This window comes from Coturnix japonica, chromosome 5, assembly GCF_054131305.1.
Source record: "Coturnix japonica strain WE chromosome 5, WE-NBRP24, whole genome shotgun sequence".
Lineage (NCBI taxonomy): Eukaryota > Metazoa > Chordata > Aves > Galliformes > Phasianidae > Coturnix > Coturnix japonica.
The window spans coordinates 10,700,255-10,721,864 of NC_140667.1; the positions used below are offsets into that span (position 1 = coordinate 10,700,255).

A 21,610-nucleotide genomic window follows, 5' to 3' on the forward strand; every position below is an offset into this window, starting at 1 on the left:
CTTTGCCCTGTCATTTCAAGGACCTTGCTGCAGCATGGCACTAGTTAACCAGCCTGAAGTATTGTCATGCAAATACATACACCATTTTATTTTTCATTAATGTAGAAAAGTAGCGCACATTCACCTTAACAGCATCATATAGAAGAGAGAAAGGAGTCCATCCATGAACTGGGAGCTATCCTGTGCCAACATAGAAAGGGTGTGGGGATGAGCACATAGATCAGGCTGGGGGTGCAAACTGCTTAAACTGCTCATCCCATCTATAAACCTTGTCGTGGAGCAGCTCTGGACTTATTAATGGAGCCACGTCACCCGTGCCAGTGCTTCTGTTTGTATTGATTTAAACTCAGGAAAATCTGTTGCATAAAATTTGTGTAACTCTATGGTTGACACTCCCAGCTTGCCAAAGGCCCCATCTCATCACTGGGCCACAAGTTCTCCCCATTGCCAGGACAACCTTGTGCTAAAGATTGCTGTGCTATTTTTTGCTGCTGTTTTTCTCTCTCACTAAACAGGGAGAGGAGAGCTCATTAAAAAGGAGAGAAGGACACACTGCACGTCTTTGTCTCTTAATAAAGCCAAACGAAAAGGCCCTAGCAGATGGATAATGAGCCACTTAAGCAGGGCATTCCCAGCCCCAGCAAGTAGGACCAGGGTTGGGTGAGGCCTCCCAAATGCACGTCTGTTCAATGAGCAATGTCCCACAGAGCCCAAACACGTGTGGAGATGGCTGGCACCTGCAAATCTTGCCGAAGGGCCACCAGGGCTCCAATAAAGTGACCACACAAACTCCCTCAGATCCCACATTTGTTAAAAGGAAAATGAATGCCTGCTTTTAATTACCTCATTAATGATGTCTGCTCTTGTAGGACGCAGGACGGGCACTGCTATGAAGAAGGCAGGAGCTTCTGCTGAATGAGCTCTGTCAAATCACCTCCCCTGGGTTCCACTAGTGTCCAGCAGACCTTGGGTCGTGCCACCTGGAGGGCACAACATCAGGCTCTGCTTCCCCTTCCTCTTCTCAGGATGCTTGTAAGTGCCCTGGAGCAGAATACATCTTTTTTAAGAGTTTGAAAAGAAGGAAAAGAAGACTATGAAGAGAAGGCACGGGGCTGACAGACACACAGCTCTTACCACAAGTGCATCTCTCCTGTAAGAAAGCAAGAGGAAAACAAACAGATTAAGAGTTATTTTTCTTAGTAAGGAGAAGGGGTAATTTCCTGGCCCTGATTCAGCACTGCCACGTAGAAACAATGACTCCCCTGTCATCACCTCCCAAGTTTGCCTTTGTAACACTGCTAATAGCAGCACACCTCTGGGGAAGGTGCAATTACCTGGGAGTTCACTGCCTCATCTCTAGCAATTACCCAGTTGTCCTGTGTCCAATTAACTCACCCTAATCACCACATCATCACTGCAGACCTAAAACAGCTACTTTCTGCAGTCACCAGTAAATACCATCATTAAGCACCTGGGAGTGAATTCGCTATTAGCCCCGGAGTGATTACTTGCTGCAAACATGCAAACTGAGCAGGGCTGTTATAAAACATGATCCCAGTCAAATAAAATCCCATGCTGTTAGTGAGCAGCAGGCAGTGCTTATTCCATATGACACCAGGAAGGACAAGTTGTTTAAAGGTGAAGTCCTGACTTGCTGAGGTAGAGCTTTAGGCCATTTGCTGGTTCACCAGCAGTGCTGGGAGATGTGGAGAGCTGTGCTTATTCCTGCTTGTAGCAGAGTCTTACAGGCAAAAAGCCTGTAATGCTGTAAGGTGCCTTATGGAACCGTAAACTTGAACACTGCACGATGCAGGACTTTGGTGTTTGTTTCCTTTTTTAATAGACAACCTGTGCTACACATTCCCATTTAAAGAGTAAAAAATGATCAGTGTAACAGGCATGACCCTTCCCCTCTCTCTAATGTCCAGCCCATGGGCTGCTATGATAATCCTACACCTCCAGGTCATCCCTTCACATGCAGGTCATCTCTTCAGCCCAAGGTCAGAACTAATCAGAACTAACTTTGTGAGGCTGCTTGATGTTTGTGACATTGATCTGGGGTCTCTGGGTGAGAAATCCTTGTCACAAAGGGTGTGACAATAATCAGTGTCATTATTGATAGGTGTCCTGTTCCTGGAGACACCCAGGGTCAGGGTGGATGTGGCTCTTAGCACCTGATCAAGGGTGGGTGTCCCTGCTCATTCCAGGTGATTTAGACTAGATGACCTTTTAAGGTCGCTTCCAGGTCAAATGTTCTATGATCAAGGCATGAACCAGAGATGGAACAGATGTCCTGAGCTCTTGGCATCAGCCTGATGGCCACAAGATGAGGTGCTGCTCACATGTCCATCCCCACAGAAGCCAGGGGAACTTTCCAACTCCCAGGAGAGAAGCTGAGATATGGGCTGAGTGCAGTGGAGGGAGGAACCATGGGATCAGTGATGTGTAGGGCTGTGCCTGACTCACCCCTCCATTATACCATCTCCAAACACTCATCTCACTCCATTAATTAGCTGTGCCAGTGTAGCTAATTAATGAGATGTTGCTCAGATGCTCCAGTGCTCCTCTGCTCTCCACTGACATCAGTTTTAAAGGAGCCCCAAATGCTGCTGGTAGGACCTGACTGCGAATCTTGGACACAGATTTCTCCATCGAGTGAGCGGAGGGGAAGAAGGGACATGACATTCATGGAAAGCTGCAGGGTGTTTTTTGTTTCCAGAAAGAAATCATTCAGGCCTCCATTAGGTGCATCATCCCAATTACAGGGCTGGGGTCAGTGATGAGGCAGAACCACAGCACTACAGGAGCATGGGGGGAAGCAGCCAGCATTCATCCCTTCTTGCTTTTTCAGGTCTACTCTGCCTGTTTTTGTCAGTGCTGATGTCTCATCCTCAGCCATGCAACACCCCACACACTGATAGAGCTGTGCCTGGTTGAGTGTTTTCTCTTGAATTGGTTTCTTCTTTGAGAGCAGCCCCAAGTCCCCAGCCAGCCATTACCAAAGCATGGAGTCAGAAATAAATCAGCCATTCCAGGAGGGCCTGGTCTCCCTCTGGGTCTGGAAAAAGGCCCAGCATGTATTGATTCAATTCCTCATTTAGTGCATGTTTATGTGGAGCAATTCAGAACCGCTCCATCCATTCAAACTTGTGTAGTAACATCAGCCACAAAATGCAGGGACTCGCTCAATCCCTCCTAGGAGATCCATTATTCTGAGTCAGCTTCTAAGGAGCAGCAATAAAATCACCCTGGCCTGATGTGCCATGAGTCCGAGGGCAGAAATTGTTGCTGTCATGTTTAACACCTCCAACAAACTCATGCCCATCTCTGTACACTCCCCTTTCATCCACTTCTGGCCAACACAATCATAGAATCACACAACCAATAAGGCTGGAAAATACCACTAAGATCAGCAAGTCTACCCCTCAACCAACCCCCACCACGTCCACTGACTATATACCTTACAGTGCCACATCTACCCCTTTCTTGAACACTTCCAGGGAAGGTGACTCCACCACCTCCCCGGGCAGCTTGTTTCAATGCATCACCACTCCTTCAGGGAATAAAGTTTTCCTAATATCCAACCTGAACCTCCCCTGGTGCAATGTAAGGCCATTACCTCTCACCCTAGGTCCCTAGTCTGTATAATCACTTCTTCCACATACTTTTCTTTCTTATAATATATATTCTTCAGATACCTGGGCCTGGGTTGAAAGTCCAGATGGTGGGGACCTTAGTACCATATCTTTGCCTTTTTCTCCTTTTGTGCTCATGCCTCAGCATCCTGCTGAGAAGAGATCATGATCCACTGCCACCAGGCTTGATTTTGGGTAGAAAACCTCCAGCTTCAGGATGACTTCAGCTGTGATACCTCAAGTCAGTACATTCTGCTAGAAATATTGGTCCAGACTTGGTCAGGTTTAGAGAAGGAAAGAAGAGGGAAATCAGGTGGCCCCACATGTCCTGGAGGGGAGTAGAATAGGCTTTGGGTTTGCTGAAGGGTTGTCAGACATCAGCTCAGTTATTTACAGTGGGGAACGTGAGATGCTGCTGAGAGGGAGTGAAACGGAAGCATTCAGGGGCAATGGATTAACAAGGCAGAGGGATGCTGAAGGGTTAAAGGGTTTTATAGAAGCACAGAAGAGACTAAAGGGATTGGAGAGCAAAAATCCAATTAGGAGATCTAACAGGAAGAAGCCAAGCCCAGAAACAATAAAGATAATGAGTTTAGCTGCCAAAGGAAAGATGAGAATGGAGTGGGGAGAGCAGATTTGTGGCAGGGCCAAGAGGAAGGAAAAGTTGTTGCAAAATGATTGGTTTTTGAATTTAGAATTACTTGTCAAAGCAGAGTCACATTACAGCCTTACCTGCAGCAAAGTTCATCTCAGGACCCAAACTGTGCTGTCAATCCTCGCTATTATAGCAGGCTGAATGTCCTCAAAGAAGTTTGAAGTTTGAGCCCATCACTCGCTTAATCCCATGCATTGTGCTGTGAGAGAGCTGATCTCAGCAAGATTTGTTTGCTTGCTATTCTGTGTTATCTTGCCAGTGCATTTTGCCAAGGATCAAAGCAAAAGAAAGGAGCTGTGGGGTAGATGTGCTCTGCAGGCATCCTATTTTCCTGAAGGCCCCCCTTCTGCATCCTCAAAGCCAAACTAACAGAACAACACAGAGAGGGAGCAAGGAGCTGTCAAAGGTCTGGATCAGCTTCCCTACAAGTATGAGTTGTACATGTCAGCATGGAAAAGACATGACTTATGACTGCAAAGTCACACATGGCCAAGAGAAGGCTAGAGGGGATTGGCCTGCTCCCATGATTGTCTTTCCAGTGCAAGAAGCGAGGTCAGCTTCAAGAGGACAGACCTGGGTTGCTTCTTGCTGAAGGATGCTGCTGTTTGTAGACATTTAGTGAGTTTCAAAGAAAGTTCATGGGCCAGCAGTCACTCAGCATTGCACTGATTCAAATCTGTCAGAGTAATTAAAGTGGAACAACGCCCCTGGAAAATGAAAGCAGTGCCCTTTGCATTGGCATAGCTTATTCTTCTATGAGGAAGAGAGTAACGCATACAGGGTGCCTAAAGGATGTGTTTATATCAAGAATGCAGCCTGTAGAATAAAAATATTTCCCTTTCAAAGCACCTGTTGCACGCCTGGCTGATGTTTGCACTAATGAAAGCACTGTGTGCGCTCTTGAAAAATTAATCCAAAATAATTAAGAGGGAAAATTTAGATTAGATTAGTGGAACCACATGAAATCTTCTCATACACACTCTCATTAGGAATAAATGCTCCTTTAATTCAGGTTAATTTATAATTCATAAAAAAGAATAATCCTTAATTAAATGGAAGGGAGCATTGTATTCCAAATGAGAACATTGGTGTGGCTCGTGGTTGCTTTTATTGCACCTGATGCTGCACTGTTAACGACACTGGGTGCCACATCTCCACAGTTCTTGAACATCTCCAGGCACTGACACCATCACCGCCCTGGGCAGCCTGTGCCAATGCATCACCACTCTTAAGGAGAAGAAACTTTTCCTACCTGAGAAGGGGTTACCATTCAAAACAGCCTTGAGAAAGTGGAGAAATAATTTGCCAAACCACCCAGAACAGAATTCAGCAGAACTGAAGGTGAGGCGTGACTCTTTTGCTGGAAGAGCCAGTTGAATGCATAGAGCATGGAGAACAGCTGTTGAGCAAAGAAGTCCTATAGAAAAGGTGCTTTTGATCACGGTGTGTGACACGAGCCAATCATGTCATGTTGGACCAAAGCAGAAGGGTTACTTGCAGGTGTAACTCCCGAGGTGACCCCTTTCCATGTCCCCTCTACTCACCTCCTCCTACTGGCCCATAAAACTTCACCTCCTTCACCTGGGTGAGGAAGCAGCTGGGCTGGCTGCTGGAACTGTGATGTGGCCCAGGTCCCACTGCTTCCATTTATCTCTTAGACTTGTATCTGCTGTTGGCTGCACCAGGATAATTCTTCCAGCCCAGTGACATCCATGGAGGCTTTTCCTGGAGCTCCCAGCCTGGAGATGAGACTGCAGAATTCTTCCTTCCCTTCATGCCAAAGGCGCAGACAATTATAATTTCATTTCTGACTCCTACTTATCCCGCCTCTGAGGGATCAGATTAATTGTGGCACACGATCAAAAAGATTGAAACTAGGAAACCAACAAGCAGCTCACTGCAGTCAGCCTGCTACAAAGCTCAGCTGCAGACAAGTGCTGCAGTTTTGCTGCTTGTTACCTGGGGTTCACCTCAGCAACGGACCAGGAGCCATCCCATCTGCTTGCAATGCAGCAAGTGCTCTGTCTGCCCTGCCACAGTGACACCTCTGCTGGGAGAGCCCCGGCTTCATGGAGAGTCAAAGCAAAGCGTGAGACCCGTGAAAGTGAGCAGAGCTGTGGGGAAGCACACCGTATGGTGAAGGGTTGTGGCTGAGCATTCAGGTGCAGAAGGTGCAGGGTGTCCTCAGGTGCCACGGGCAGGCTAACATAAGACCCTGCACCTTCTCCCCCTCCAACTATCAACAATGGACTCCCAATCGCACTATCCCTTCTATGGATGCTTCAGGAGGGGCTGGTGCTCTCTGGATCCTGAGCTCACCGCTGCCCATCTCCTTAGCAAAGCCTCCCAGGTTCAGCCCTGGGTTAGCACAAGACACAGTCACCAGCCTGGTTTGCAGCTGTGGTGCTCACCACCAAGCAGCACACATGCTTCCCAGCCCTGCTCTGCTCAGCTATGAATAAGCTGAACACAAAGAGCTTTTCCAGTGCAACCCCTTTAGCACTGGTGCTGCTGCATGGATTCACCCTCAGTGCCAGCTCTGAGGGGTGGAGAAAGCCCAGCTGTGATGGTGGCATCTGCCACACATGCCTGAGGCAGCAAAAGGGCTGGAGGGTGCAAATCATGGCACCCATCTGCTGCTTAAGATTTGGACAGCTCAGGGGTTGTGCCACCACCGGACACCTCCTTGTCCCCTAGGAAGCTCTTGCAGGGCTCTAACTCAGAGGTGCCCATCTGGAGGCACTGCAGGGCCGCATCCTGCCTGCTCCGTCCCTCTCCATGGTAACAGATGGATGCTGCAGTCCCAGCCCCCTTGGCACTGCTGGGGCGGGCAGGAGACAGATGGTGATGGAGGGGAATCAGGCCCAGATTCTCTGGAGTCAAAGAAATTACAGGAATCCCTGAATGCTGGAGCCAAGACGCTGACCCGGCACCGTGGGAGGGAGGGAAGGCGGAGGCGCGTGGCTCTGCGGAGCCTGGAATAGCAGAGCAGCTGTTGAGTTATCACTTGTAATTATTACAGCATATGGGAGGTAAAGAATAGCTCCAAAGGGGAGAAAAACAAACAAGGAAAAGGCGGGATGCTGCAGGGCTGAGCTGGAGTCACGGAACTCTTCTCTCCATCCGATCCAATGGGAATCAGGGTGGGAGGAGTGGCACGGTGCAGGTGAACATGGTGTCCATTTCAAAGATTTAACTTCAAAAATTAAATGCCTCTGAAGTACCAGTTGCTGGAGGCCAAGTGAACATTTGGGGCAAGTTTTGATTGTTGCTCGTCCTGTGCTACAGGTACATATCTGCAGAGATAATGAGATAAGAAGGAGACATTACTCACCCTGGCTCAGTGTTCTCTGGGCACTTGCTGATGGCTGTAACTGGACACGACACAGGGTCAAGGTTTGTTTGGGGTTATGGTGACAGGATTAGGGTGACAGGGTGGTGTTAGGGTCTGCTCTGCAGGGTGCCAGCATAGCGAGCACAGAGCCAGCTCCTGCACTCCCTGACCAAAGCAGAATCTGCTCAAAGCAGGCAGCCAATACGAGGCTCCTGTGAGCCTTCTTCAGCCATCTGAGTGTGCTAATTGCTCACCCAGTGACTGCTTCCCTTCCCAGATTTTGTCCTTAAGAGTAGTGGTGCAGCCAGCACGAAATCTGCCCCACAGCCAGCAGCAGGGTGCTGCTTGCAGCAGGATGTGTGGTTATGAGAGCAGGACCCAAAGCTGCACGTGCCCATCATGACAGTGGCAGTTCTGTGGTTTCTTTTAGTGCTGGTTAGGATCAGGACATTCTGGGTCTCTCACCCCAGATCAACCTGATTTTCACCCTGTGAATCACCCTGCGAATGAGGCTGAGGATGAGGCACTGGAAATATGAAAGACCATTCAAGCCCTGTGATCCAAAACATGAATAAATTGTACGTGGCAGGGAACAGCCCCGGTGCCCATTAAAAGCAACCAAGCAAAACCCACCGGCATCCCGGAATCCCTGCCAAGACACGTGCAGGCCTTGGAGAATGAAGGGGCAGCTCTGCAGAACCACAGGATATCCCAAGTAGGAAGAGACCCACGAAGATCATAGAGTTCAGCTCCTGGCTCCACACAGGACCATGCAAAATTCAAACCATGTTTCTGAGAGTATTGTCCAAATGCTGCCCCAACAGGGCATCAACCACCAACACCCAAGAGGCCTATAAGACCTCTCACCCAAGATTCTATAAGGCCTTTCAACACAATTCCTACCTTCTCCACTCTCTCTAATCCCAGATAAGTGAAGCTACAGAAGAAGCCAAGAACTGTAAGACCTTTGGACACCATCAGGACAAACAGAGGAGGTATCCATAGTACAGAACACATATCGTCTGAGTGTAAATAATTACTGGGAGCTGAGACCTCCCTGAATGTTCCCTCATTTCCTTATCTTCCCCTGCAAATCACACAAGTTGTGTCATCTGCCAGCAGCCCCTTGTCCAAGAGCTATCTGCCCAGCTCCACCTCTTCTCCACTCAGGTCTGACACATTGGAAAGCCCTTATCGCCACCTGCGTGTTTATTCTGTTCAAACAGCAAACTAAAAGAAGACAAGCTAACCATTCTTTGCAAAGTCTGCTTCATCTTAAGGTAAAGTTGTCACTTTTTCCATAGCAACAATGGCCACTCCTTTGTTTTTCCATTCCGCTAATCTAATCCAAAGATCTGCGTTTGGATTCCAGCTCCCCATGGACGGTGCATAATCCAAAAAATCACTATTGTGCAACTGCAGTTGAATGGGGAAAATAACACCCCTCCTTTTGTTCTTCAAAACCACAAAGCTGTCACTAGACACAAGAAAAAAGATAGGGTGGTCTCTGGGCAACCTGTCCCAGGGCCTCACCACCCTGGTGCTGAGCACATGGCAGATCTGGTACAGCTTGCATCTCTGACCTACAGCATAAATTATCTCCTCTTCAGGATGTGTGCAGGGATTGCACGCAGCATCACTGGGTACCATAAAGCACCAGCACTGAGGCAGGGTTGGGGTGTTCTGCATGTCTCATGCAGCACAGGTTTCTGAGGAAAATAACCCCCAAGAAATCAAGGTAGGTGGTGCACGAAGACACAGCCTACACAGCACGTGAGACACCACATGAGCCAGCACATGGGACAGGGAATTATGTGACAAAGGACAGGCTGAGCCCACTGCACACTGAACGCCTCCCGAGTGATCCAAAGTTGCTTGCATTTGGTTTCCCAGTTATTCTACTTATAAAACTTATCTTGTGAGACTCTCTTCTTCCCTCTAGTGTCCGTTTCAAGATATTCATTCCTTCCGCTCACCAAATCCAGCAAGAGCTATGGGTTGCCTCGGTACAGGGGCACCCACACTCCTCCTCAGACAGAAGGAGAACTGGCACTCCGTTTTATTTCCTTACACATGGTAAATAAATGAACATCAGAAACTGAAGATCAAGCTAAGCCACTTCTCAGAGAGACCAAGCAATTTGTCCAAGGGCCCCATAGGAAACCACTGAGAACCAGAAAATTGTTCCCATTGCCGCTAGGGCATGACCAAAGACTTCCCCAAAAGGGGACCAACATGTCCTCTTACTGCAGCAGCCATCCCCCTCCAGGGATGTCCAGTGCTCCAAATATTGCTGGGAATAGCAAGTACTAAAAGGAGACTCGCTTCCAGGCTGGCAAGGAAATGTACAAGATGGCATATTCCCTGCTCCTGTGTCCATGCCATGTGGGCTAATCTCAGAATCAAGGCATGGATATGGAAGTTATATGAGGCTGGAGATCACCCTGTCCAGCCCCCTGATGGGGAAAAGTTGCTTGGCTTCCCAGGAGCAGCTGCTCTGTGTGCGGCACTGAGGGGCACCAGGGCACTATGGAGCTGTCTTGATGGCTTCCTCCATCTACCAAGCTTGTTTATCATCAGACAGCTCAGTAATTACAAATAACAGCCTCTGCAGCCTTGTACAGCAGCTGAGCAGCCTCTTTTCATTTTGGTGCCAATTAATCACATATGACAAGTTGTGCATGGCAGCATCATCCTCTCAAAGTCCCCGGCCTGGGTACCACTTACACCTCAGAAAAAGAACAATTATTTCATGCATTAACCAAACATCAGTCACTGCCAGAGAACAGATCAGGCTGCACTGTGAGCCATCTCAAATCCCATTACGCAGCAGAGAGACCGGGACTACTCAAGTGCAAGGCGCTCAAGCAAATCACCCCAGAAGCATCCATGCCTTACCACGGGTGCACTGTGCACAGCACTGAGACCAAACACTTGGGCTCTGAACACAGTGTCTGTCCAAGAAACTACCCTAGAAATTATCCTGGGCTGACCTGTAGTCTGTGTTTAAATGAGATGTATGTGTAAGACTTTCTTCCTTAAATGTCTCCTGGGCTTCTTCCTCCTTGGCAGTCAAAGACAGCATCTCTTCATCTGGCAATGGAGATGAATGTGTTCCAAGTGCAAAGCAGCCCATTTCTACAAAGCCTTCAACACAAGTGAGCACAGCAGCCATGACCAGTGTGTAAGAGCTGTGCTATGTACAAAGCTGTGATGAGGACACTGGACCGTGGCGTTTTGCTTACCCTGGAAGCATTGACAGCAGTGTCGCAGCCTCGCAGCTGGTGGAAACATCCCTACCCAAGGCAGGTGTTGGAATTGGAAGGGCTGTAAGGTCCCTTCCAACCCAAGCCACTCTATGATCAATAGGTAAAGCAGACACCTTATCCTGATCTATAATTTAGAAACATAAGGACAAATCCCTTTCTTCTGATCACATCTCCATTTTGATGGATAATTTCCTCTTGTGCCCATCAAAACTGGGCAAACAAGCTTCCAGCTGCAGGCTGTTTTGTGAGAGAAAGCAGAGCACCACGACGAGGCAAAGATTTTGGGCTTTCTCTGCCATTCTGTTCCTTTACTTTTAGCTGATTGGTAGAAAGAAGACATAAAACAATTAACTTGTCTCATAATTACTGTTTCATCAAGTGATTTTAAAATAGATATCTAACATAGTAACAGGAACTGTAAGAAATGTGATGATGCTCGGCTTCAGACTGCAACATCAATAAAATCATAAGGTACAGCCGCTGGGATCAGCACCTCCGTCTGCAGCCACCAAAACCAGCTCTTCTGAACCTCAGCCAACTATAAAGCAAATGCCCCACTGAAAAAACAAGAGATCATCTTCTTACTTCCCCTGCCTCATCTTTGCCTCTGCATTATTTAAAATGACTCAGTCATATGATATACAAACATGCTCAGGTCAGTGCTGCCTTGAACCTTTGGCTGTGCCCCTGAACACTGAGTTCTGCAAAAGACACACAGCAGGGATGCTTGTAGGCCAGGATGCTGAGCGTGAGGGGGAATGCCGCACATCTCCCCCTTCCTCCAGCCCACCCTGGAACTGGCAGGCACTGAGCCCTGCTGGTTTACTGCCACTGCCTCACCCACAGAGCAGGGCAGGAGGCAGAAGAAAGGAAATCCATTAAGAGTTGTTCGGTTTTAGTTCATGAAGGCTGCAAAAAATAACCACATTTGCTGTCGTAAGAGGTTGATTAGCTCTTCTGTTGACCAGCAGGTGCTCTTTAAAGAAAGCACTTCTGAACAAGCTGTAGCCTTAATTGAAGCAAATCATGGCATTTGTTCGATCTGCTCTACTTGCACAGCTCTGCTTTTATCTCACAGAGGCAGTTGAAAGATGGCACTGATCCTCCAAGTGTCAGGACTGCACCCAGTGCATGGAGATGGCACGTTGTCAATGGGTCTGATACACTCGGGCTATGAGCGGGGACTCCTGCCTTGAGATGCTGATGAGACAGTGGGTCTGGCTGGCAGCTTCTGTAGCACTGCCCCAGCAGTTGGGGAGCAAATGGCATTCAGCAGCTCAACTCTCCCTGAGGGTCTTGGGGGTGAGAGGACAACTGTCTGGGGATGGCTGCTCACACTGTGTGGACTCCTGTCCAGGGTGGGGCTGAGGAAAAGAGAAAAAACACCACGGTGGCATTATACTCTGGATCTGGATACCTGCATTCAAAGATGCAATGCAATGTCAACTATACAGTAAGAAGATCTAGAAATAATCATGTTTTGGTGCATGTGACACCTACCTGATGCCCACATTATTTTTCCAAGAGTTTTATGACATGGGTTGATGCAAATTTCAAGGTAGAAAAGCCACAGTGGAATGTCAAGAACTCACTCTGGGGTTTACTCAGGGAGTCTCAAATGAGTACCACTAAAATCCCCTGCAACAGAGGATTTGTGTGTCCAGAGAGGGAAAAGAAGCCATGAGGGGTCTGGAGCACAAGTCTTATGGAAGAGGAGGATCAGGGGAGGCCTTATCACTCTCTACAATGATCTGAAAGGAGACTGGTGAGGTGGGGGTCAGCCTCTTCTCCTCGGTAACTGCCAGAAGATGAGAGGGAAGGATTTCAAATTGCACCAGGGGAGATTCAGGTTGGATATGAGGAAAAATTTCTTAGGAGTGGAAAGGTAATGGAAGAGGCTGACCAGAAAGGAAGCGGAGTCATTTTCCCCAGAGGAGTTCAAGAAAAGGGTAGTGCCAGCAGCACACATACCTGATGCCTGCTGAACCAACAGCTGCAGTTCCTGAGATAGGCCTCTGCCTGGCAACATCAGGTTGGCACTGCCCTTGGGGGCTGAGGGGCAGAGGCTCCTGTGCTGCTGGCACGCTGTGCAGGCTCAGCAGAGCAAGGCCCTTACTCAGCAGCTGAGCTGAAGTCTCTTGAGTCACCCATGCCTGGCATTGCTGGGGCTGCCTGCCCTCCTCTGGGCTGGTTAGCTTCAGGCACCTTGCCCTGTGCTTCCTCAGTTTCTGGGGTCTTGCTGCCAAACCCATCAGAGTTGCAGGTGAAGGGGTTTTTGGAGGAGATGGAATTAGACAGCAGTTCTGGCTGGGGAACACTATGCCTTCCTGAGCATGTAATGAATCTGAAACATAGGCAGAAGCACAGCAGTTTACTGCTTCATCGTACTAAATGTGGTAAATGACTGACCAACTAGTCCAGCAATCAACCCATCACCATCATGCCCACTACCAGGAGCTCCCTAACCTCCCACCCCAAGGCAGAACCAAGCACACCTGCACCATTCCTGGCCAGTGCTCACCCTGACCTGTTTTAAACACCAGAGCTCCTAATCCAGCTCTCTGAAATTCAGTGCGCAAAGATCACAGATGACTGGAGCCACTTTTTTCTTAGCCCATGTAATCCTCAGGTGCAACACACACAAGAAAATTCATATTGATGACTTACAAACATAACAAGCATGCGTACATGCTTCAAAACCATCCTATATATAGCAGGGATCCAGTTGCTTGTCTATTAAAAGACCCAACTGCACCTAACTGCCTGATGTGCAGAATCCATGGCAGGAACACTATTTAAAGAACATGCCACAGCAAATCCAGACACAGAAAATTCATGTTTATATCTCCTTACATATATTACTGTGTAGATAACCATGTAAATTTTCCCACCACACTCTAGGCGTTAAAAATCACTAAACCCGATGATGGCTTTTTTTTTGTGTTAGTTTTAAGGATACACTGAAAGAATGTCATGCCTGACTCCAGAGCCTGAAATATCACTGGCAGACTCCAAAGCATGCAGATTATATAGACCTGATGCTTCGTACACTTTTAAATAGGAGCAGTTTAGCTCCAATGACTTCTCCTTTCCTGGTCAGGATTATTTACAGCAACAAGCTCTACTCCCAGAAAATCACACCAAGTAGGACAAACTTCTATACTTGAGTGCTCCCCAAATCTTTGAACAAAGTCTCAGCTCGCAGAAGTCAAAGTGTGTTTTTAAGCACCCTGTTGAATAAAGTCAATCAGTTGACAAACTTCTATCAGGTATTTGCTCTGCAAAATACATACGTCTGTTAGGGACAGTGAACAACGGCTCCTGTTTTGCATTTGTTCTATATAAACCTTGGTCATGAGGGCCATTTGTTTATGATTTTGGATCTGTGTCATCCATTCCATCCTTAGGTGACACCAGACTTCAAACCACTTCAACCTTGCTGACAGATCTCAGCATCTACACTTAAGCCCATCCACTTCAATGAGGTACAGCACTGGCACACTGAGAGGTGTTTGGAGCATCACCTATTAAATCTAAAAAGTGGATGAGCTCACAGCAAATCATACTTAATCTAAAAAAAAAAATAAAAATAAAATAAAATAAAATCATATTACACCTAAAAATCAGTTTTAATTTTAAATACATCATTAGATCATGGTGTTAAGACTTTTGTGGTCACTGGACAACAGGCCATTTCTTTAGATGTTTCCAGTCTGCTTCTATTCTTGTTAAGAAGATACCATTTACTCTGCATTTTATACACAGAGAATTCAAATTACTCAATTATTTTTTCCAATTAGGATGCTTATGTTTTTTATTACAAACACATTTGGAAAAGAAATATTATGTATTTTCCCAAATTTTAACAGATTTATTCAGCCCTCGAAATAAACGTAAACCCACATCTCACACACTAATACCCACTGAAGCAAAAAATGTGACTATTAACAGCGGAAATAGATTTAAGTCATACTTTTTAAATCTCCTCTACTTGATACGTACTTGGAATAACCATTATTAATGTTTCTAATAACCTTAAATACGATATTCAACAACTCTGCTCTCATTCATGTAAGTGCAATTCCAGAGAGGTCTTTGGCTTTCTTCCTGAGCAAAAGAGCACATTTCTTTTTTAAACACTCTGCTGAATGTCTTCCCAGAATTCCCAGCAGCCCACTTGCACCTCAATCATCAGCTCAGACATTACTTGCATCAGTGCCAAATGGGGTAAAACAGCTCGGTTGGAACAACGGTATTTTACACTCACCTGACACCATCACAAATCAATGACACAAAATGAAAGACAAAGGCACATCCATCATCTAGCCAGAATGTTAAGCTGGTGTAAGATCAGCTTTATTTCCCTTAATTCTACAGACCTGTGTTGAAATACACCAACTGATGGTCAATGCAGTTGGTCACTACGCCCTGAGCAGACATTAGATGCCAGACCCCATTAAACAACTCATTTCCTAAGAAATACATCAGTCAACAGTCAGATGCATTTGTCCCTACACTGTATCAACCCTTCCCTGGAGACCTGGGTCCAGTACCTGGGGAGGACTGTGAGAGACAGGAGTGGCAAGAAGAAATAGGTGAAATCCCTCCAGCGAGATCCTCATCTGAGGTGTCCTTCAGCTCACTCTCACTGCTGTTGGCCGGGATGCAGCCTTCATCCTCTTCCTCATCATCTGTAGCTACCTTTGCTGCTGGGATGATTCCTTGCTGAGCTGTGTGCAGGCACCTGGACAATGGGAAGCGTTTTGCCATTGAGTATAGCCTTGAGTTGAGAATATGCAGTGCACCAAGTGCAGGCAAACACTGAGTCTGTGTATTTAGCCACCCACAGCGCTTTGCCACTTACCTGCAGATATGCAGAATCGTCCTAAATGGATCAGACGTTATGTCTGTTCCTTTCCCCATCCCACTGGCTTCCCAGCAGGGACGAGCCGTCCCAGCCTGCAGGGTGGGAAGGCAGAAGGCTATCCCACGGAACTACCACCAGGTGGCCAAAGAGTTTGTTTTATTTCACAGCAGAAAATGAATCCCTGCTCTATTGCATAACAAGAATTCTCCCACACTCTCACCGCCACTTATGCTGCTCTCCCCACACTCTCGGTGCAGAGAAGACGTCTTCCTGGCTCACACCTCCTCCTCCTACAGAGATGTCAGGGTTTTCTATCTTCAGACTGCACAGTTTCAAGGAGCTCTCTGCAGGCGGCTGAAAAATGACACAAGTAACCTGGATGACCTCAGGAACTTCCTCCATGCTGAACCTCAGGGACCATAGGAGCCAACCCTGTAAGCCAGACTGCACACGCTGTGGGTGTTCTCTCATTCAGTTACTGGCCTGCTGACATGAACAAGCTGACCTGCACGGCCATGGGACTGAGAGCAACACACTCTGTATTTATTTAATCAATGGCAGCCTCCTCATAGACCTGGCTATGCCAACATCAAACCACTGATAAATCTTCTGGTAGGTAGTTATTGTAGATATACCACCAAATGTTGCCATTTTGACTTGGACTTTGGTTAGTCAGGTTGATAAGAACACAGGGCTTTGGGTCCATAGAAAAGAGTGAGCCACCAAAACTACAGTGGAAACTCAGTTTATCATCAGATTTATGTGGGCGACTATGCAGGAACACAAAGTGTACAGGAAAAACATACACCTAGCTTTAGTCTCCTTGCACGAAGGGCCTTGATGGGGTTCCCACATATAATTTGGCTGAGTCCTAGGAGTAAAGGAAAAAATAAATAAATAAATAAATAATTCCAGCATGTAGCAAACTGTGCTGTCTTTGAAATCAGTCAGCATCGTTTCCTGCATACAAAGGGATGCAATATTTTATGGCATAGGCTCACAGTGTCAGCTCACAAGGCTGACACTGATGCTAAGAGGCAGTTTCTCTGTTCCTCCCAGACTCTCTTCCTGCTCCTGCCCTGCCTCTCCTGCTCCACTGGTACACACATTTGTGGGGCCAGGTGGTGAGTAAGTGCTGGGAACAGATCCAGATTAAAACAGAAAATGGATTTTTTTTTGTTTGTTTTCTTTTGCTGGGTCATTTTTCATCTGGATCTTGAGCAGAATCAGGTTCTTCATAGCCCTATGCAGATGCTCTTGTCAGAACAAGAGACAAAGCTTCAAAGGAGAGGGAAGAAGCAGTGAGCATTGGGTGAAACAGCTGCCACCCACCAGATCAGTCTGCCCACGGCCCCATCCAACCTAGCCTCAAATGCCTCCAGGGATGGGGCATTCACAGCTCCTCTGGGCAAGTAGAAATGATATATCAAGTGTTTTTTGATGGTACTGATCCTGCTGCAGCATGAGTCTGCAAAACACATACTGCACCTTCCAGCTCATAATCCACTGGGGAGCCAGTGTGCATCAGCATGCCTTTCTAGAGAACCAGGCTGTACAGATCAATTACAAAGACTGAACAAGATGTGCCTAGGTTTCCTCATGTAAGCTGAGCCTGATGTAGCAGTGGCATAGTTGGGTGTTATTCAAAGCACCCAGGTTTCCAGCAGCAATAATAACATCCAGAAGCATGTAGAGGTGAGGGAATGAACAAGATTAAAAGACTACATTACCGTGTGTCAAATCACTGCAGTTATCTGGAAACCGGTCTTCAGAAATAGTGGGATCTGGAAGAGGAGAGCTGCTGTACAACAGATGGGAACTGCTACACCTTCCTGAGCTAACAGACCACTGTGCAGTTCCAGGTCTGGAAGCTGTAGGAGGATTTGGGCTGCATCCAGGCTGCTTTGCCATTGCACATGGACCTAGGAGAGAAGTTTCACCAGCGTACATGCAGAGGCTGTAAAACACACCATCACAGTGCTGGTGGTGACAGCCTCTTTACCAATTATCAACCAGGATAAACCACATACACAGGTTGTGGAAACCTGGGAATTGCAGTGATAGATTTTTTATTTTTTTTTTTTTTTTTTCCAGACAGATAATTCTTACACCAAAAAGAAATGTGATAATTGAATTTCATAGTGGTATAGGATAGGATGGATTACACAAAAGCTAGTAGAGTCAGACAGAGCCTTGAACTCTCACCTGCTCAAATGCAGGGAGCAGAACAAGGCTGTGCCAGCAGCATGTGCAGCTGTAGGAGAGCAAATATCATTTTGATGTCTAGATGAACAGCTTGCACTTCAAAGTGTTGAGCATCTAGAAGCTCTACAGCAGAGCAATTGGCACTGTAATAATATGGCCATTTCATTAAGAGCTGTGTGTTAGAGACCTTCAAGTTATCTTGGCTGTAGTTGTTCCTGCAGAACCACAGTAGATGCGAGATACCAGAGTATTGCAATAGGAAAGAAGAAAACATGGGGAAGCCTAAACCTGACCATATGAATTTATCAGTTTATAGCCGAAGGCAAAAATGTAACTCTAGCTACACTAGATAACAACACAAACTCTAGTTTTGTGCTCATTGCACACAGTTTCCCCCAGTCCACACCATTAACTAGTTTTCTGAACCACAGTTGATGCTGCCAAATGGGGATCGCTGAAGGATCATATTTTAATGGATTCTTTCACTACCATAGCTACTACTACACCTACTGATCTGGATCCACAGGGATTAGATAAATGACAAACGTATGTGTTTATTTCAAAACAAGCTAAATTTTTAATGGAGTACAGTTGGCAAATAGCAGCAGTGGGGGGTCAGGAAGCCAATGACATTGCCCGCGTTAATGGGAAGCAACAGGAGCAGTTATAGGAAATACTTTGTAATATTTAATGGGAAGTGGTAAAGTGCATGTAGCGCGGTATGTAAAAGCACAGACTTTAGAAAGCTGTGAGCAAGGGGACAAAAGATTTATTTTCCAATCATTTACTCTATCCTAATGAATGTAATGGACTTAATCACAGAGAAAAAGAAAATGGAATAGAGGCATTTCAAGACCACGCAAACTCACTTGCTAGGAATTTGCTGCCATTAGGAAGTGGTGACCCAACTGCCCTCGCTATTGTTACATTGGAGTAGAAAATACTGCTACTTCCACGCAACACGGGATTGATTCCTACCATAGAAAGAAAGACCTGAGAGCAGCTGTTGCTGAAACAGTTTCCAAACTTTGCTTCTTCTAATCACACAGAAAGAATACTAAGCACAGGTTCCCAGCTACTGCTGGATTTACTTGACGCTTTACAAGTCGTTTGCATTTCACTGATGTCGGTGGCCAGCGCTGAACAGCTTTCATTTAAATCTGCACCATGCTGAATTCCAGCTTCCCCATTTCCCAAGTGAAGAAGACAAAGCCCTTTGTCACTTCTCTGCAATTAAGCTTTGGCTCTGAAGAGGCCGGCTAGCTCTTTGGCTTTCCTTTTCACACTTCATAACCTGAAAAATGAACCCTAATGGGAAATCTGACGTACCTAACCATGAAATGTCTCTGGGCAAACCACCCTCCTTGATGTATTCCTTGATGATTAGCCAGTCCTCATTCATCTTATTGGAAGGAGGGACAGCAGTCTGACTTGCTGGTATTCCATCCAAATACTCCAGGTGGGGAATGAGTTTTTTCACTTCAGCTCTGTAATTGTAATCTAGTTCCTGGAGAAATTGAGAAAGTGATCACTTCGACAGTTTGTTTAACAGACTGTGGACTTCCATCAGCAGCACAACAGTGTTCAATTTGTATTACTGCCATATACTTTGAAATGCCTCTACAAAATAAACCCATTTGCCTTATTTAACAGAAATAAATAACATCAGGAGTTACCTTTCACTGTGTTTTCTGCTCATGTAATTTCTACTGAAATTATTCACGAGCACATTCTGAATGCAAACACATTCCCCCTGCCCATGGCCCCTCTACTGTTGATGTAGAATTTTATCTTCATTGTACAAACTATAGTGTATGGAAGTGAAGGCATTCACTTGATATGTGAAAGTGATATGTGAGTGCCAAGGAAAGCCTCGGCATCCTCAGCACTTGTCCAGCCCCTCTCCCTGGTTTTGTGATTCTCTGGTATCCGCATCAACAGTAAAGGTTATAGCAAGACTGAAAATACATTATGAGTGCAGCTACGCTCGGTGATGGATGAAGGCACAGCTATAAACAAGCTGCAGTGAATGAGCTGCATTGATTTCCTGGGGCAGTCTTCAGGGCATTCGCGTGTGATTTTACACATCATTAGAAGAGATGACTTATTTCAAACTATGCTATCTTCTGCAGGAGGTTGCATGCCAACAGCAGGTGCACAAGAGACTAAAACTGGCTCCTCCGGGATTTCATTTCCATGTGCTGGAACAACAACACTATCACTCCTGACATACATGGTCTCACTGACAAGCAGTGGGGAAAGCACTGATGCAGCCCCATCCTGTACATGCAGGCAGACCTGGCCATGAATAAAATAATTCATGAACCCATGCCAAGGACTGGGACCTGTAGGCAACAAAACAATCCAAAAGTTATGACTGTACTCAGAGTACACCACAAATTGGGCCATTTTGGTGGATTCCAGCAGTGGAAAGACATCTCCACTTGGAACTTCCTTCTCTGGGAATGTTTAACAATATCTCAGGGTAGTGGGACATTCGGTTTTGCAATGGAAATACTGCAGTGGGAAATAGTCTTGGATAATAATTGGCAATAAAAAGTGGTGGTGATCTCAATATGCTTCTTTCAACTTCTAGAAGTATAAAACAAGAGCGCATTACTAGTGGAAGAATATGCATAGGTAGCTTCCCTGAGACATATCAGCCACCTATAAATGAATTGCTTGATGCAGATTAATGTCATGCTTTCCAGGACAGTACAAACAGCATTAGAAAACCCCACAGAGCAATCATGAACAGAAACCTTTTGGTGATAGCTGGATGGCTGTACACTCCCTCCCTCCACACAGCACAGCAGCAAGGCTGGCAGAGGGAGCTCACCAAATAAAGCGTGTAATTGTTGTTGTTAAGGGGCAGACACCACACTCCTCCAACTGAGCCTTTCATCTTAATTTAGAAAATGAGTCAACCAATCACCATGCTACCACGTACCATATGTACTCTGAGCAGAGTCTGAGCTGCAGCCAATCTGCAGCCATGTCCTGCTCGAGCAGAGCATCATGTTACGCTCATGGTACATTACTGCAAGAGAGGCTGCAACATTTATCATTGGGTTGTTGCTGTTGGTTTAGATAACAGAGGGAGATGAGCTCATCTGAAAATCAAATTACAGAGAGCAAGCAGGCAGTATGAACAAAGAGCAGTAAATCTATCTGGGCCATTCCATACACTGGAAAAAAAATAAGAGTTTTACAAGGCTACAGTAAAGCCACATTACAAGAAGACTGAGGAATCAGAACCCATATCCAACTCTTTTCTGTATTTCAGGTGACTTTGTCCATTAGAAGCAAGCAGTGCTTCCCAACTGTCAGAATATTTGGGTTTTTCTCTCATGATTATATCCCTCAACAAGAGAGGAATGTTGATGGAGAAATCATTGTGAATATAAACAGCTGCAAGTGTGGTCTCTGAAGTACACTCCTAACAGCTCAAAACAGAAAATGAGCATGTAATACTGTGCTTTGGATTCCAGAGAGGAAAATCATGATAACTAAAGCACTACCTTCAGCTGCTGCTTTTACTGAGGGTTATGATCAAACAATTTCATCTCAGAAACTCTTGTATCTTAAAAATGTGTAGATGCAAAATATCCACTACATTATTGAGTTTCACTGATAACACCTCTG

The 21,610-nt window shown here is 46.2% G+C and overlaps 2 protein-coding genes across 11 annotated transcripts in view; both read right to left on the reverse strand.

Moving 5' to 3' along the window:
- The window catches only part of RASSF7 (Ras association domain family member 7), a 31,549-nt gene extending 30,572 nt beyond the window's left edge, over positions 1-977 (reverse strand). Inside the window, exon 1 of the mRNA XM_015863732.3 lies at positions 844-977. The gene's annotated coding sequence lies outside the window, so the exon portion shown is untranslated. The remainder of the gene's footprint in view (positions 1-843) is intronic.
- Positions 65-21,610, reverse strand: part of LRRC56 (leucine rich repeat containing 56) — a 60,427-nt gene continuing 38,881 nt past the window's right edge. For 7 of the 10 annotated variants that reach the window (XM_085548353.1, XM_085548355.1, XM_015863724.3 and 4 more), the window contains 7 exons: positions 19,295-19,472; positions 17,491-17,682; positions 16,567-16,631; positions 15,981-16,114; positions 15,447-15,637; positions 12,865-13,237; positions 11,246-12,257 (listed from right to left, as the gene is read on the reverse strand). In XM_085548353.1, the coding sequence (XP_085404479.1) occupies positions 12,065-12,257; positions 12,865-13,237; positions 15,447-15,637; positions 15,981-16,114; positions 16,567-16,631; positions 17,491-17,682; positions 19,295-19,472 (1,326 nt within the window). In that variant the 3' untranslated portion in view covers positions 11,246-12,064. Of the gene's footprint in view, positions 181-843; positions 7,587-11,245; positions 12,258-12,864; positions 13,238-15,446; positions 15,638-15,980; positions 16,115-16,566; positions 16,632-17,490; positions 17,683-19,294; positions 19,473-21,610 lie in introns of those variants that run through there. The other 3 variants (XR_014946361.1, XR_014946363.1, XR_014946364.1) reach the window with 3 other exon arrangements.